The sequence below is a fragment of the Equus quagga genome, chromosome 11, assembly GCF_021613505.1.
Source record: "Equus quagga isolate Etosha38 chromosome 11, UCLA_HA_Equagga_1.0, whole genome shotgun sequence".
Lineage (NCBI taxonomy): Eukaryota > Metazoa > Chordata > Mammalia > Perissodactyla > Equidae > Equus > Equus quagga.
This window is the reverse complement of record NC_060277.1, coordinates 100,749,568-100,764,010: the sequence shown is the minus strand read 5'-3', so window position 1 is coordinate 100,764,010 and position 14,443 is coordinate 100,749,568. Positions and strand designations below refer to the sequence as shown.

The 14,443-nt window shown below is 54.7% G+C and overlaps 1 protein-coding gene across 1 annotated transcript; it reads right to left on the bottom strand.

Moving 5' to 3' along the window:
• Positions 1-2,938: 2,938 nt before the first annotated feature.
• On the bottom strand, positions 2,939-13,250 carry LOC124247249 (angiotensin-converting enzyme-like protein Ace3). Its single transcript, XM_046676321.1, is given in 17 exon segments — positions 2,939-3,057; positions 3,060-3,314; positions 3,848-4,029; positions 6,858-6,980; positions 7,465-7,541; positions 7,544-7,571; positions 9,434-9,572; positions 9,697-9,920; positions 10,245-10,417; positions 10,479-10,576; positions 10,694-10,885; positions 11,684-11,717; positions 11,719-11,831; positions 12,015-12,102; positions 12,362-12,520; positions 12,916-13,052; positions 13,151-13,250. Coding segments are annotated over 17 exon segments (2,241 nt in total).
• Positions 13,251-14,443: the final 1,193 nt, after the last annotated feature.

Genomic DNA, 14,443 nt, shown 5'->3' with positions numbered 1-14,443 from the left:
GGCCGCTCGCCGCGCCTCCTCCCCTCCGCGCCCGCCCGGGAGCTGTCCGCGCCGCGGTGCTGAAAGAAGCCGCGCGGTGGCGGCGGGCGGGGTTCGCCGGGCGGGGGCAACTTCTCCCGGACCCGACGGGGTAGGGGCCGGGCTCTGACTCCTAGGAGGCGGAGCTGGGCGGGAGTCCCGCGCCAGGAGTCGGGCGAGGCTTCTCCGAGGAGCTTGTGCTCTTGCCCCAATGGCCCGTGGCCTCAGCTCCTCTCAGACCCTCTCCTGGTACAGAAGGGCAGTCTGGACATTGCCGGGCGAGTCTCACAGGCAGGGCAGGGGCAGACAGAAGGGACCGTTAGAGAGCTCAGGTGGTCTTTTGCTGAAGGTTTCTTTCTGGATCTGACCACTGGACCTGACCCTGGCAATGGTACCGTTAGTCCTCTTGCCTGCCCTTGCCAAGTTGTGCTCCAGCTGAGCCCCATCGCCCATGCAGAGCTCCTAGTGGCAAGCCTATCCAGGACCTGGTCCTGGGAGAATGGAGTAGGAGTACACATGAAGGTGTACAAGAAACGTACAATTAGGTGCTTTTGTCAGAGGCCTGAGAGCTCTTAGCATTCAGGCGCTGCTTGAGAGGAGAACAGATTTAAAACTGCCTATATTAGCTACTGACCACTGATAAAAGTGCCAGGGTACTGACTGAAAATGAATAGACTAGAAGAAGCAGAGGGGAATGGGGTGAGGTTTATTGAAAGAGGCTTCTTGGAGAAGAGGGAGAGAAGGGAATCACTGTTCACTGAGCATCTCAGTGGGCTTGGAGCTTTTCGGAGGGTTCAATGACCAATTTTGAGCCAGGCCTTGAAGGGCAAGCATTCGAATAGGGCATGCACCTTAGGCAAAGGCCCATGGTGAAATCAGTGCAGAGGGGCTGAACTGGGGGTTGGTAGTGGTAAGGTTGGACAAAAAGGGAATTGATAAATACCCTCACACGCCATTTTGAACATCTGAATTTAATTGATAGACAGCCAAGTTCTTAATCAGTTAGATATGAAGGAAATATTCTGGAGAAAGAAACTTTGCAATGGCAAGGGGGGAGAGGGATGGCCAAGGAGGCTCGTGGGGTTTTTGCTGGAGTTCAGGAGGAAGACTTGGAGTCCTGGGCTGGGTGTGCCTTTGCCACGCAGAGCCACAATGCCTGATGGGGGCCTCACTGGCCACTGTGGCTAGGAGATGGGAGGGCTGCAAGTGTGGCCTCCTGAGGGGGCAGAGTTGTCCTGGCTGCCCCTGTGTTTGGGTGGGCAGGTTGGCTGTGGAGGAAAGCTGAGGCTGTTTCTCATGGGCTCAGTGTGCGAGGAGCTGAGCTCTGAGGAGGGACTTGGGCAGTGGGACACTCATTCATTCACATACTCACTCATTCAAACATTTCCCAAGTCCCCGTGTGTGCCATGGCCAGTGCTGGCTATCTGGCTACAGGTGCTACATGGAGGCACACTCCTGATGGGTGTCCAGCCCTTACAGAACCGACAGCTAGCCATGGGGACAAATAAGGACATTACAGCTCAGCAAAGTAAGAACAGTGACAGAGACATCAAATGAGGGTGGTGTGGAGCCTGCAAATGGAGCAGGAAGTGCTTGGGCTCAGCCAGAACTCAGGAAGACCTCTTGAAACCCGGACAGAGGTAGAGTCCATGGAGATCTTAGCCCAGTCCCTCTGTCCCCTGAACCTCTGACTTCTGGGCTCAGATCTTTAATCTAGAGAGAGCTGGTCCCATCTTTTGGCCACCCTCCCACCGGCTCAATTGCAGCCCTGGTGCCTCCCTCTGTGGTTACTGGCTGTGATGCTACTTCCTCTCAATTCTCTCCTGATCTCTGATGGGCACAGATTCTCAGCCTCCCCAGGAGCCCCAGGAGCCTGAGTCCAAACTCAATGAGTCCCTGTATATCGGGTGTAGCAGCCCCGTGGTAGGCAGACCCAGGCTGGAAAGAAAGGGCTAGAAGGGGTAGAAGCAGAAGCCTTCCCTCTCTCTTCTCAGGCTTGTCTCTAGAGTCCTAATTTCCCAAATGTCCTTCCTACAGCTCTCCCTACACATCTTACCCTCCCCCATTGAGCCCGGAAAGGTGTGGTTTGCCCTGTGCTCGATCCCCAGGGCAACAGACCAGGCGGCAGGTGTGTGTGTTGAATAAGGCCATCTCCAGAGCGGAGTGGCTGGAGATGAGCTTTGTTTAAATATTAAAGAAGTCAATCATTAATCAAGCCTGGCTTGGTGCCCAGCTACCCACTGTCTCCATTTGGGAGGGCCTGGAAAGGGTCAGGGAGGGCTGGGGGCCAGTTTATGAGGCACCTTGCATCTCAGGCGGCCAACGAGCAGCTTTCGGGAACTGGATTATACAGCCCAACAACATAAGGCAGGCCAGAGGATCAGCAGAAAGATGTACTGGCCAGTATACAGAGCACAGTGCTCATGAACTGGCACCAAGGATTTGTGTAGGAATGTCTGGTTCTACTTGAATACATTTTATAAGGGGACAAAGCTATGTTCTCTTTCTAACCAGAGCAGACACTCCTTGGGCACTGAAGTCCCCACCAGCCCCAGCTGGGGTCCTGAAGAAAACAGAGCTGTGTGATGAACCCGTTCTAAGTGTGAATGGGGTGGGGACCGGTTTGGAGGGACACAGTCACTGGGTCACTAAAATTGTGGTTCCTGAGTCCCTAGGGGAAGGAGGTTGGCCTGGAACCCAGGGCATATGTGGAATCACACAGAGTCAGTTGCCTGTGCACATGACCTTGCATACATGAGTTCATAAACACACAATTACAAAACTACATTGTACCTGGATCTGCCACAGTTGCAGTTGGGCACTATGCATGCAAGCTTCCCCCTCTTCAGCATCCCCCACCAACCCTCTCTGGCTTGACTGCCCTCCTCCTGCTCCCCAGCCTCACCAGTCACACTGGTGTCTAGTCCCAACTCCACCATTCAGCTTTCATCCACAGAGGCTTCCTGTTGTTCTGTGTGAAAATCCAAATGGTCAAGCCGATTGAGCACAGCATCAGGATGAGGCAGAGGCCCAGCAGGACCATCTTTTGACAGCCTGGCGGGGCTCCATGGCTATGCCCAGAAAGTAGGCTTTGGGTGGTATCTCAAGTGTGCTGATGTCCTGAACGCTGGTGTCCTGGGCCGGTGACCTTTTTTCCAGGGAGTGTAGCCTGCAGGCCAGGAGTAGGGCCACCAGGAACATGACAAAACTCAGGGCCAGCAACACCCACTGCCCAAAGTTGACCTGGTTAGGGTCCAGCTCCAGACTCAGGAATGTCACCTTGTCTGTTTCTTTTTCTGTGGAAGACATGGGAATCTTGTAGAGCAGTGAACTGGGGAAGGGGCCCTGGGGTGTCCTGTGGCAATCAGAGAGGGTCTGACTGCCACTGGCCTTCTCCTTCAGCCTCAGGTACCTACCTTCCAAGCCACAGATAAGGGCATTACCTGGAAGAAGGGTGAGAAAGAGGAGTAGAAGGAAGAGAAGGGGAAATGGACACAGAGAGGGCTACACACCACATGGTGCCCAGCAGTGGCTCTGTACAAGGGTCAGGAGGCAAGATGACCACCTTGTGCTCAGATGCCAACCTGGCAGTCTAGCTGGACAGTGTGCAAGGAAGCAACTGAGCCAGCGGCTGGGGCATGGACTCCAGTCTTAGCCAAGGCTGCATCAAGTGCAGACAGGGTCACCCAGAAGCAGTGCTGCGCTTGTTCAAGGCAGGTCATAGATGAGCTAGGAGTTAAGGCTGGGTTGGGGTAGGGGTTGGCCCAGGGAAGGCTAGCGTAGGGTTTGGAGCTGGACCAGAGCTAGGACCAGGGTCAGATTATCAAACCTTCGAAGTAACAGCTGAAGTCTGGCCAGCCCAGGATCTCCCACTGCTGCACATTCTCAGTGACCAGCCGGTTCAGGAGCTTGGAGTAGGTCATGATGGCCTTTGCAGACACCTTGGTCTCCCCAGTTATCTTCTCCAGGACTTCTGGCCAGGGCTTGCTCGAGCCCAGCTTTAGGACATCCCTGGGAGTGTGGATACAGCTGTGAGCTTCATGGGGGCATCAGCTGGTGGTGCTAAGACCCCTCAGGATGCCCAAACCTGGCCCTAGGACTTTGCTAGTCAGACTCTTCCCACTGAGCTCAGCATAGTACATAAAAGCTTTGAAATAAGACCAACCTGAGTTTGAATCCTGACTCTGTCACTCAGTAGCTGTGGGGCTTTGGGCAAATAACTTAACCTTTCTGAGCCTCAGCTTCCGTATTCATAAACTGGAGATAATAACAGTACCTACCTCTCAGGGTTGTTGTGATGATTAAATAAACACAACGCTGGGAGCATAGTAGGCAGACAATAAATGTGAGCTGCTAATTATTATTATTATTACCACTACTGTGACGATGATTATGCCCTGGGCTCAAACAGGCATCAAGTTTTGAGACGCTGTCTCCCACGCGGTGCTCGGTGTCAGTAGGGAGAGGCAGCTCTTCAGCCCTTCCTGGTCTCACAGGGAGTGTTTGGGAGGATTAGAGAGAGTGAGTGTGGGATGTGCTCTAGTCACCGCCTGCAGCGCTGCACAAATATCACTCTGTCTCAAGGCACACCCAGTGCATGGTGGCAGGGGATGGAGCCTCAGGCTTGGTCCGCACACTCATGGTGGGGGGACAGAGTGTGCTGAAGCCAGGGCTCTGGGCTCCTCCACCCCAGAGTCCCCTGCAGAGGCAGTGGTAGGCATATGTCAATCCTTCTCCACCTGCTCTTTCCCCACCTGACCAGGAGAGAGGGGGGGCCTAGAGACCCAGAAGTCACAGTGTGGAGTCTACACTAACAGGACCCAGGTTCAAGACCCAGCAGTGCTATTTATGGGCTGCATAACCTCAGGCAATCAACTTAACCTCTGTTAGCCTTAGTTTCCTCATCAGTAAAATGGGCCCCGTTACTACCCGCTTGTCATTGCGGCGAGGATTAAGTCATGTAATGGCGGCAAAAGAGGGCTTTCCAGCCTGCAGAGACTTACTTGATACACATCACTCCACAAACAACTGGGAAAGAGTGAGCGGAGGAGACTAAAGGTCAGTGGATTCTTGGCAGAAACCACTGGGAGAGAATGTAGTTAAGATCCTAGAAAAATGGAGGAGAAAAGTCATCAAGACCAAAAGAAAAAAACAAAAACCCACAACTAATTTTAGGAAGAGGATTTTATCAGATACCAGGTCTTGGGAAAAAGGAAGGACCTAGTGGGGAAAAGTTTCCTCCACTGAGAATCTGCCTATTTAGAAAGAGTCCCCAGGCTCAGTGGGACAAGAGGTTGGACTGAAGCCCAGCTGATGGTCCATGTTGGCAGCACACAAGACTTGCAAATGTGACAGTTGGGTGCTGCTCGGAGCCCTCAACTCCAAGGTGGCAGCAGCGGGCTCCATGGACAAGGTCAGGCCCACCACGGCTGGCTGGGTGAGACAGGGGGACTTTGGGAATTTGGACCAAGTCCACTTTGGCCGCCCGTTCCCAGCAGAACCATCCCAGAGGCTAGCCCAGGCAATCACATTTAGGAAGATGAGTCAAAAGGAGCAAAACCAAGCTTTAAGATATATTAGGCAAAAAAGCAGCCAAGAATCTTGCCCTTCCCATTCTCCCCTGCGAGCACTCGCCATCCCTCTCTGCTCCGTAGCTCATAATCTGCTCTGCTGCCATCTCCCTCCCCAGAGCTCATGACATCCCCCTTTCTCAGAGACCTCTCTTCTGCCCTCTGCCCAGAAAATGGTATTCAAAGTCCTAAACCTGGAACTCAGGGACTTCCCTGGCCAGGGGTCTGGATGATGATGCGTAGGCACTGGTGAGCAATGACCAGTGATGACGTGCAAGGCCTCTCCATGCTTTGGCACCAAGTCAGGCCCTGGGAGCCTTGTGCACCCTGAGGGGAGTGGTGAGAACGACTGAGGTCAAATGTTCTACCAACCAAATGGGAGGAAGGCTCAGAGTTCAGAGTGAGTTGACATCTAGAAAACAGCTGTCTGCTCTTTCTTACACTCCCGCCTTTGGGCTCAGAGCTCCCTCCTTGTTTCCCTGGCAGGACCTCCTCACCCTCTTTGCCCTTTCTTACTGCACCAGCACCTTTCTTGTCTTACGGTTATTGATTTATCCTGTGGCCCATTGTCCCCTGCTGGATGGTCAGCATGTGCACAAGTAAATGTTTGCTGAATGAATAAATGATGGGCAGCCAGAGACATGAATGCAGAGAATAGAGAGGTTCCTTATGTTCCACACATTCAGAAAAGCTCAAACCTGGGCAGTCAGCTAGAATAAACCCCTGTGGATTGAAAAGATGGAATAGCAAGTAGACTCGGGAGACAATAGGTATGGAAGGTATAGCCCTCTTTGGGAGCAAAGCTAGAGGACCAGTCCTGCAACTCCATCTGGCCTAGTGGTTACTGACAAACTGCATGGTGGAATCGCAAATACTATGCTCATTAAATTTGCAAAGGATACTAAATTACGTTGCTTTGTTAAGAGAGTGGGTGTGAGTGTGTGTGTGGTGTGTGTCAATGAGTGTGTGAGAGAGACTGTGTGAGTATGAATGCGTATGAGTGCACGTATGCGAGTGTGAGTGTACATGTTAGCAGGAGGGGCTAAACAGGCTCTCTGACCACAAGGGGCTACACAAGAGGACATAGGCTTTAAATAATGTAGGAGAGACTGCAGTCTGACACAAGGAAGAACTTCCACTAGAATATAAGCTCAGTGAGGCTCTAGTCAGAGTGCTGAGGGTGGCCAGGTGAGGAGAGGGGGCCTGGGGCCGGGCATCCAGCAAGGGAGGACGGGAAACTGAGAACAAATGAGGGAAGAGGGCACTCACTCCAGGAGCTTTCCAGCCATCTTAGAGTTATATCTGTCATACCGGTGCAGCAGACCCATGTGGCCTGTGGCCTTGCACAGCGCTTCGTGGAACTGAAACTGGAGCACTAGGCTGAGGAAGTACCTGGGTAGAGGAACCTGGGCAGGCTAGGGAGTGGGTGTCAGGGATGGGAAGCCCAGAGCCATGTGGAGCTGGCAGCTCTGACACGCAGGGGCCACTAGGGCCCACGGCAGCAGTCACAGCCTGGGTGGAAGCTCCTTCGGCAAGGTCCCGCCATGGGCTGGCCCTAGAATACTATGGGGCTCTCCTTCTTAGCCTCTGGACCAACCCTTGCCTCCTTCTTTCCTGCCCTCCTCTTAGGAACAGCAGAGATGCTTTAGAATATTCCTATGAGCTCCGCCCTCCGCATGGGATCTGATGTAAAGGCCCAAAGGATTCCAGGGCTTGGCCCTCAGAAGGCTGTGCACCAATGGGAAGAGGTGGGCAGGCCTGCAGGAGGACATTCTGATCTAGGGCCTTCCTGGAAATCCTTGGCCTGGTTCCCAACCCCCAACCCCCAACCCCCAACTCCCAGAGCTGGTTCTGCTGGTAGGGCCCAGACCTTTACCGTAGATAGGGCATGCTGGCTGAGATGTGGAACTTGGCAGCTGGATCAAAGTCTTCCTCTGTCCGAGGGATGGGGGGGTGCACAGGCCCTGGTACTTCAACCTGGTGGGGAAAACAGGGGCCTTGATAGTGCTGCCCGGGGCAGGTCTCAGAGTCGTTCCTTTCAGAGCATTTGCACGGCGATCACAACCACACCCAGCGTGCAGGGGACACACTGAACTTTTATTGATTAAACAGACGAGTTGAAAACTCATGGGATTGGGGATCAGAATGAAATAATAATAGTTGTTGACACTGACTGAGCACTTCCTCTGTGCTGGGGACCATGCTGAGCTTTCACATAGCTCACTTGACACTATCCTGGTTCTGGGGACACAGGAGGGACAAACTAGGCAAGGTCCCTGCTTGCATCCTAAGGGTGGGGGATGGCTGTAGACCAGCCCCCAAGGTTGTTTCATCTAGTAAGAAGTGCCAAGAAGAAAATAGAGTTACATCCCTGTGGCTAGTACCACGATTATTCCATTTCACAGATGAGGAAACCAAGGTTTAGAGATCAGGGAGCTGGTGGCAGGATGCAGAACTGGGCAGAGCCCAATAACTTTCAAGGTCAGGTCTGGTTTTACCCCTCTGATCTGTGTAACTGTGGGAAAGTTACTGATTGTCACTGAGCCTTGTTGTTGTAAAATGTCTGTAAAATGGGCGTAAAATGACCCATCTTTGGGATGAGACAAAGTCTGTAAAAAGGCTCATCGTTTTGTTGCTGGCTCACTGGAGCCTCTGAACCGTCCTCTTGGGTCCTGACAGACAGTCAGGAGCTTCCTCTCCCAGTGGACAGGGCCTGTTCAAGGCCCAGGGAATCACCACCCCTCTCCCTCAGCCCCCGGTTTCCATTATTTGGAGGGGGTGGGTCTGGTGGATAGAAGAAGGAGAAAGATCCCTGCAGGTGCTTCAGATGGCTGGTGGAGGGTGCCCTTGGGGGGACACAAGGTCAAAACTCTGCCAGTCCCACCAGTGAGACCTGGTCCTGAATTCAGGGTGTGGGTGGGAGGGTGAGAGGACAAAGAGAGGAATGTTCCCCTCTGCTACCCCTGGGTTGCTCTGTGACCATGGGCTGGTCACACATTCTTCTTTTGTGAATGTCCACTGGTTGTTGTAAAGGTTCAAATAAATGTAAGGGCCTGGTGCAGAGCTAGCAGGCTCTTCACAGTCACCCCAAGCCACTCTGTGGCCAGTAGACTAGAGTTGGTTAGTGTGAGGCCTGGTGGAGATGGAGCCCTGGCCACAGGCATTTATTATCCAGTCAAACAGCCAGAGGTCAGTGGTGGGATGCTGTGTGGGTGCCCCTCACTCAAGATGATGCTGCCTGACTGCTGGTGGGCTCCTTCAGAAGCCATTTCTGACCTTGGATGTGCCCCGGGATGCTAAGCCAGAGGCAGGCGTGTGTGTTGGGCCAGCAGGATAGGGAGCAGTGGGCTTGCTTCTCTCTCAGGCAGATTGTTTCCACAGGAGGGAAAGAGCTCAGGTCCTCCAACCCCCTTTCTGGTGGGAACAGAAAGGGAGGGGAGGAGCAGGAGGACTGGCCGGTGGTCAGTGGTCTGTTCTTAGAGGAGCCCAGATGCAACCGCTGTGTGAGCTTCCCAGCCACCCAGAGGTCAGACAGGGCCACCGCTGGGATCCCTGGAGAGGTCAGAGGTCTGCTCAGTGCTGGGGTCAATTCAACACAAGGCCTCATGATACCCACGCTGGCCCTATCTACTTTACCAGGGGTGATTTTGTCTGGTGGCGGCAAACTGCCACACTACCCAGGGGCTCTCCCATGGCCCCCAGGTCACCAGCACTACACATCCAGCTCTGCCCTCAGGGGAGAACAAGCAGCACTCTATGACAGTGGGTGGTACCCTTGAGGATGACCCGAAAACCCTGCCCACACCGGGGGTGGGAGGGGACAGAGAGCCCAGGGCAGTGGTCCTTTCCACCACTCCTGGTTGTAGACGTCCTTCTGGATGGTGCCATCGAAGACCTTCCAGCGAGACAGGTCCATCAGGTAAGCGAAGGGGATGAAGGCAATCTTGTCCAGGGCAATGCCCATCAGGAAGTTGACCTCCTCCTCTGGGGAAGGTGGGGCAGTCAGAAGATGGCTCCTGGTTCTCCCTCCCTTCAGCGTTGCCTGGAAAGCCCTAGCTGCAGCCCCAGGCACGGGCTGCCCTCTTATGGTCTCCTTGGTCCCCATCACCTGAGTCCTGGTGCTGGTGGCTGAGCAGGCCTTTGTTGAGCAGGTGTTTGTGGGAGAAGACCGACAGGGTGATCACCAACCCCACGGCCTCTTCAAAGGCTGGGTTGGCGCCTGCACGGAAGATCACAGAGAGGTTCTTGTACTGCAGGAAGTACTGGATATGGCCCATCTGGTGGAAGATGGAGAGCAGGTCTTCTATGGTCACCTCGGTGCACTTCTTTATCCTAGGGTTAAAGGGCAGGGGTCAAGGAGCATGGGGATGCCCTGGGAGAAGGGGAGATTTCTCCTTTCAGACTCTGTTAAGGGACTGGGGTGGTTGGCTAGAGACCAGCAGGGCCTTGGTTGCTGTCCTTTCTCACTCTGGGCCCCATAGCCCAACCAGTGGCCAAGCCCCTTGCTCTAACACCCACCTCTCCCAAGTTGCCCTGGCTCCTGCCCTCCCCACCCCTTGTGCACACCTCCTCAGACAGATAGACTGGTGGAGAGCGGAAGGAGCAGAGGAAGAGCGAGAGGGGGCGGGAGGGCAGTGCTGGGTGTAGGGTGAGCACCTGAAGTCCTGGCCATTGTAGAAGTCCCAGGCAGAGGCGTGGCACTCCACCTCCCTCCCATCGGCCAGCCTTTCCATCATTGACTTTCTCCAGAAATCCGGTGGAGTGGAAAGCAGCCCCAGGGACGTGTAGAAATTTTCAGCCTCTATGAACATTTTCTCGGGCTTCCAGTGCTGTGGGGAAGAGAGGGTGCTTGGGCCCTGCTCAGGGGGAAGAGTGGGCAGTGGCACTGACCTGGACTTTCATGTTCCTCGTGATGTCATCGAGGGGCTTCTTCGGGAAGGGCAGGACCAGGTCTAAGATGTTGACCCAGGATTGAGCCCACATGTTCCCTGCAAGGGGAGCGGAGGGGCTAAGAAGCGGGAGACCACCTCTCCCTTTCCTGGGCATCTGCTTGGAGGCCTTCTCTGCCTGCCCCGCCTCTGCTCCCAGACCAGCAGGCACTTTACCCAGAAGATGGGCAGGGATGGGCCCCCTCAGGTCGATGAGCTCAGGCCCGTAGTGGCGGTGCAGGGCCCGGCGCATGTAGGCATGCAGATTGAGGTAGAGCGGCTGCAGCTCCTGGTAGAGATGCTCCAGGTCTTGCTCCAGTGTATCGGACTTGTACGTGGACTGCCACAAGGCCCCCATGTCTTCGTAACCTAAGACAGGAGAGGGGGCTCAGAAACACTCACCCCACCCTTCAGCCCTGGTCTGGCAGGCGGGAGACCCAGGCACGATCTAGGGAAGCCACTTGATCTCCCTGATCCTCAGGATCTTCATCTGCCAAATGGGAAAAGTACCTCCTAAGGCCACTGTCCGTACAGGATGGGATCAGGGTGGAAAAGCATTTAGCAAAGTACCTGATCCATGCTCTTCACTGAGCCTGGTTAGAAATGACATGGATAAGGCCCTGTGTCCTCTCTCACCTGCCTGGAGCCCCACCCATCCAAGCCCTCACTGCACAGACTTCTTCCAAATCCTCCCAAACACCGGCTACCCCCATTGCTGAGCCTGGGATGCTTTTCCACTTCCTGCTTGCTTGGCTCCTTCCCATCTTTCTGGCCTTCCCAGACCACTTATCCAAAGCAGGTCTCTCCTGATTCTCTCTCAGCAGCCCCTTCCTTCTCAGCCTTTATCCTGGGTGGTAGCTGGAGATGTGTGCGTGCATGAATACTTTCTGTCTCCCAGAGGGCTGTGAGCCCAAGAGGGCAGGCACCTGCTCTGTCTTCACCTATTCATCCTGAGAACCTCCCCAGCACCCACGCATAATAGGTGCTCAGTCAGTGTTTGTGGAACAACATAGTGAATGGACCACTTTCACCCTCACTGGCTGCAGGGCTCAGGTGCCCATCTCCAGGCCCTGCCCCTGCCCTTCCCTCTGCAGACTTGGCTTCACCCTTCTCAGGCATTGCTGCTGTGTGCCGTATGCTCAGGCTGGTTAGGGTTGGGGGTCTCACCGTTGAGCTTTGCAGCCTTGTTGCTGAGCTGCATGCACATAGCGCTCGAAGGTCATGCGGACCTGGGGACCCACAGCATCCCGCCAGCCCTGCCAGGCCCATAGTAGCTCCTTCTGGTCCCGGGAGGTGGCCATGACCTCTTCGATGTCTGTGCCCAGAAAAGGAGCCAAGGTGGGACCCCAACTCCCACCTGGCCTCACAACCCTAGGCTGCTCCCACTCCTCCAACAAGAGAGCACAGTTGGGGTAGGGAGGAAGATGGGAGTTAGGAGACTCCTGGAAGGGGCTGGTGCTGGAGACCGGTCAGGCAGGGGGCAGGCTTGGGTACTCACCACGTTGCAGGGGCAGGCATGGCCCCTCATTCATGCACACCTGGGCCGTGCTGTACATTGTCTCCATGTAGGCCAGAAGCTTGTTGTACTGGGGGACAGATGTCACCCAGGGCAGGCCCATGCCCATGGGCCCACCCCCAGCGTCAGCCCCACCAGCTGGGAGAGGTGGGCCTGGCTGAGGCATCTTCCCACCAGCCTCCGCTTTCCCCCTCCCCCAGAGAAAGCTCTGGCCCTGCCCCAGCAACCTCCCTCCTGCCCCAGACACTCCGGCTCCCCATCCAGCAGCTCACCCACCCACCCCTGGCTGGGGAGAATGTGCCTGGAGACCTGGGGGCTCCCTCCATCACCTCCCGGAGCTCGTCCTTGGGGAGGGCCGCCTTGTCTATGTTCTGCAGCTTACTCAGCATACGCTTCACGACCGGGTCCTGGAACCTGGCAATCTTAAACAGGCGGGCTTGGGTGCCAAAGAACAGCATGTGCTGGGACCTCTCCATCTCCTTGAGCAGCTGGAAGGAGGGTCACCATGTTTGTTGTGGGAGATTGGGGGAGGGAATAAGGGCTCCACATTGAACTTTGGGACCATGGCCCCAACCTCCTCCTAAAGCCCACTTTAAGCGTTCAGAATCACTGAAGATTTGCTAAGAGGGAGAAAGGAGGGACCCTGGTTCCCTAAAAGCAAGGATGTGATGTTTACAAGGGGAAAGAAGTAAAAGATTCTTGCCCAGAGAGCGTTTAGGGCCACCAAGAAGCCCAGAGCTTGCAGCCTGCTTTGACATGTACTTTGGGGCTTCCCTCTTTCCTCGAGCTGAGGACACACAACAGAAGGTGTGGTTCCCCCATCCCCTCGAGACCCCTGAGAAGAGCAAGGTGGGAAGGGGCTGCAGCGGAGGTGGTACCACACCATCTCCTCCAGATTTTGCTGGTTGATATTGGTGACGTAGTTCCAGGAGGCCTCCATGAACCGGTTCCACACAACCCTGGTTGTATTCTCATAATACTGCAGGAAGATCTTTGCCATGGTCTCATTGTAGAAGTCATCTGCGGAGAGGGAGGTGGGCATCATGCTGTCCTGCAAGGGGCCTACCCTTGCCTGGTCCCCTTGTCTGATCCCACGCTCCTTCAGGTCTCAGCCCCACCTGAGCTCTGATCACCCTCTGTCCTTAGCCATGGCAAAAGATGCCCATAATAGAAGAGCACAAGTAGGGAAGGTCCAGGGCAAGTCCATCTTGTACCCATGACCAAGAGAACAGCAGAGCTGGGTGAGTCTATGGGCCAATCACGATCCAGTTCCGTATTGTGACATCACGGGCTAAAGGGTCAGCCATGGAATGCCACAACTGGAAAGCCCCCCATCTTCTGGTCCAACTGTCCCCATTTTACAGGTGAAGAGACTGAGATCTGGAACAGTCTAATCATACGACCTGGTTCACCCGGCTAGTTAGTGGCAGAGTCAAGAGGAAAACGAGGGTTCTTGACTTTTAGGCCAGAACTCGTTCCACTCTACTTGGTCATTTCTCCTTGGCATTGTAGCCATGCTTGGGCCTTGGCCAGGGATTGATGAGACCTCTCCCTCCACAGGCTGGGATCACCTCTGAGCAGGTGGGTGGGATGATGAATAGATGGACGGATGGATGGATAGATGGGTAGAAGTGACATCTCTGGGTCTCTGGACTCTAGGAGCACAGTTGTCTCTCCGTGTTCTTCTTCTTTTTTTTTTTTTTTTTTTTTGAGGAAGATTAGCCCTGAGCTAACTGCTGCCAATCCTCCTCTTTTTTCTGAGGAAGACTGGCCCTGAGCTAACATCTGTGCCCATCTTCCTCTACTTTATATGTGGGACGCCTACCACAGCATGGCTGGCCAAGTGGTGCCATGTCTGCACCCGGGATCAGAACCGGAGAACCCCGGGCTGCCAAAGTGGAACATGTGCCCTTAACCTCTGCGCCACTGGGCTGACCCCTCTCTGTGTTCTTCTGATTTGAGTTCCTATGTTCACCTTTTTGCCCTTGGGATGTATGATCATCCCCAAGGCTGTGCAGGGTCTTTCCTCCCTGTTTCAGGAGAGCCTGGTCTATGAGTTTGCAGTCAAGACAAGACACAGAAGATAAGGGCTGCGAGGGGGGTGGGGAGGTGTAGCTGGTGCCTTCCATTCAGGGTGCATGTCCCTGAGTACCTGAATCTGGTTTGGGCACCAGATGGCAGGACCCCAGCTCTCTGCTAGTCTTTGGTGATTCCCCAGTAGCCTGACACATGTAGTCTGAGGACACTAGCCCATCGATCTCACTTTGGGATTCTTTCCTAGACTCACTTTCCTCTACACCCAAACTCCCTCCACTCTGTGTCCCCTTCACTCACCCTCCTCAGCCCAGGTGTACCCACGTCCTCACACATGCCCCACCCCTTCACACGGGCTGACGTCATGACCAGAGAAA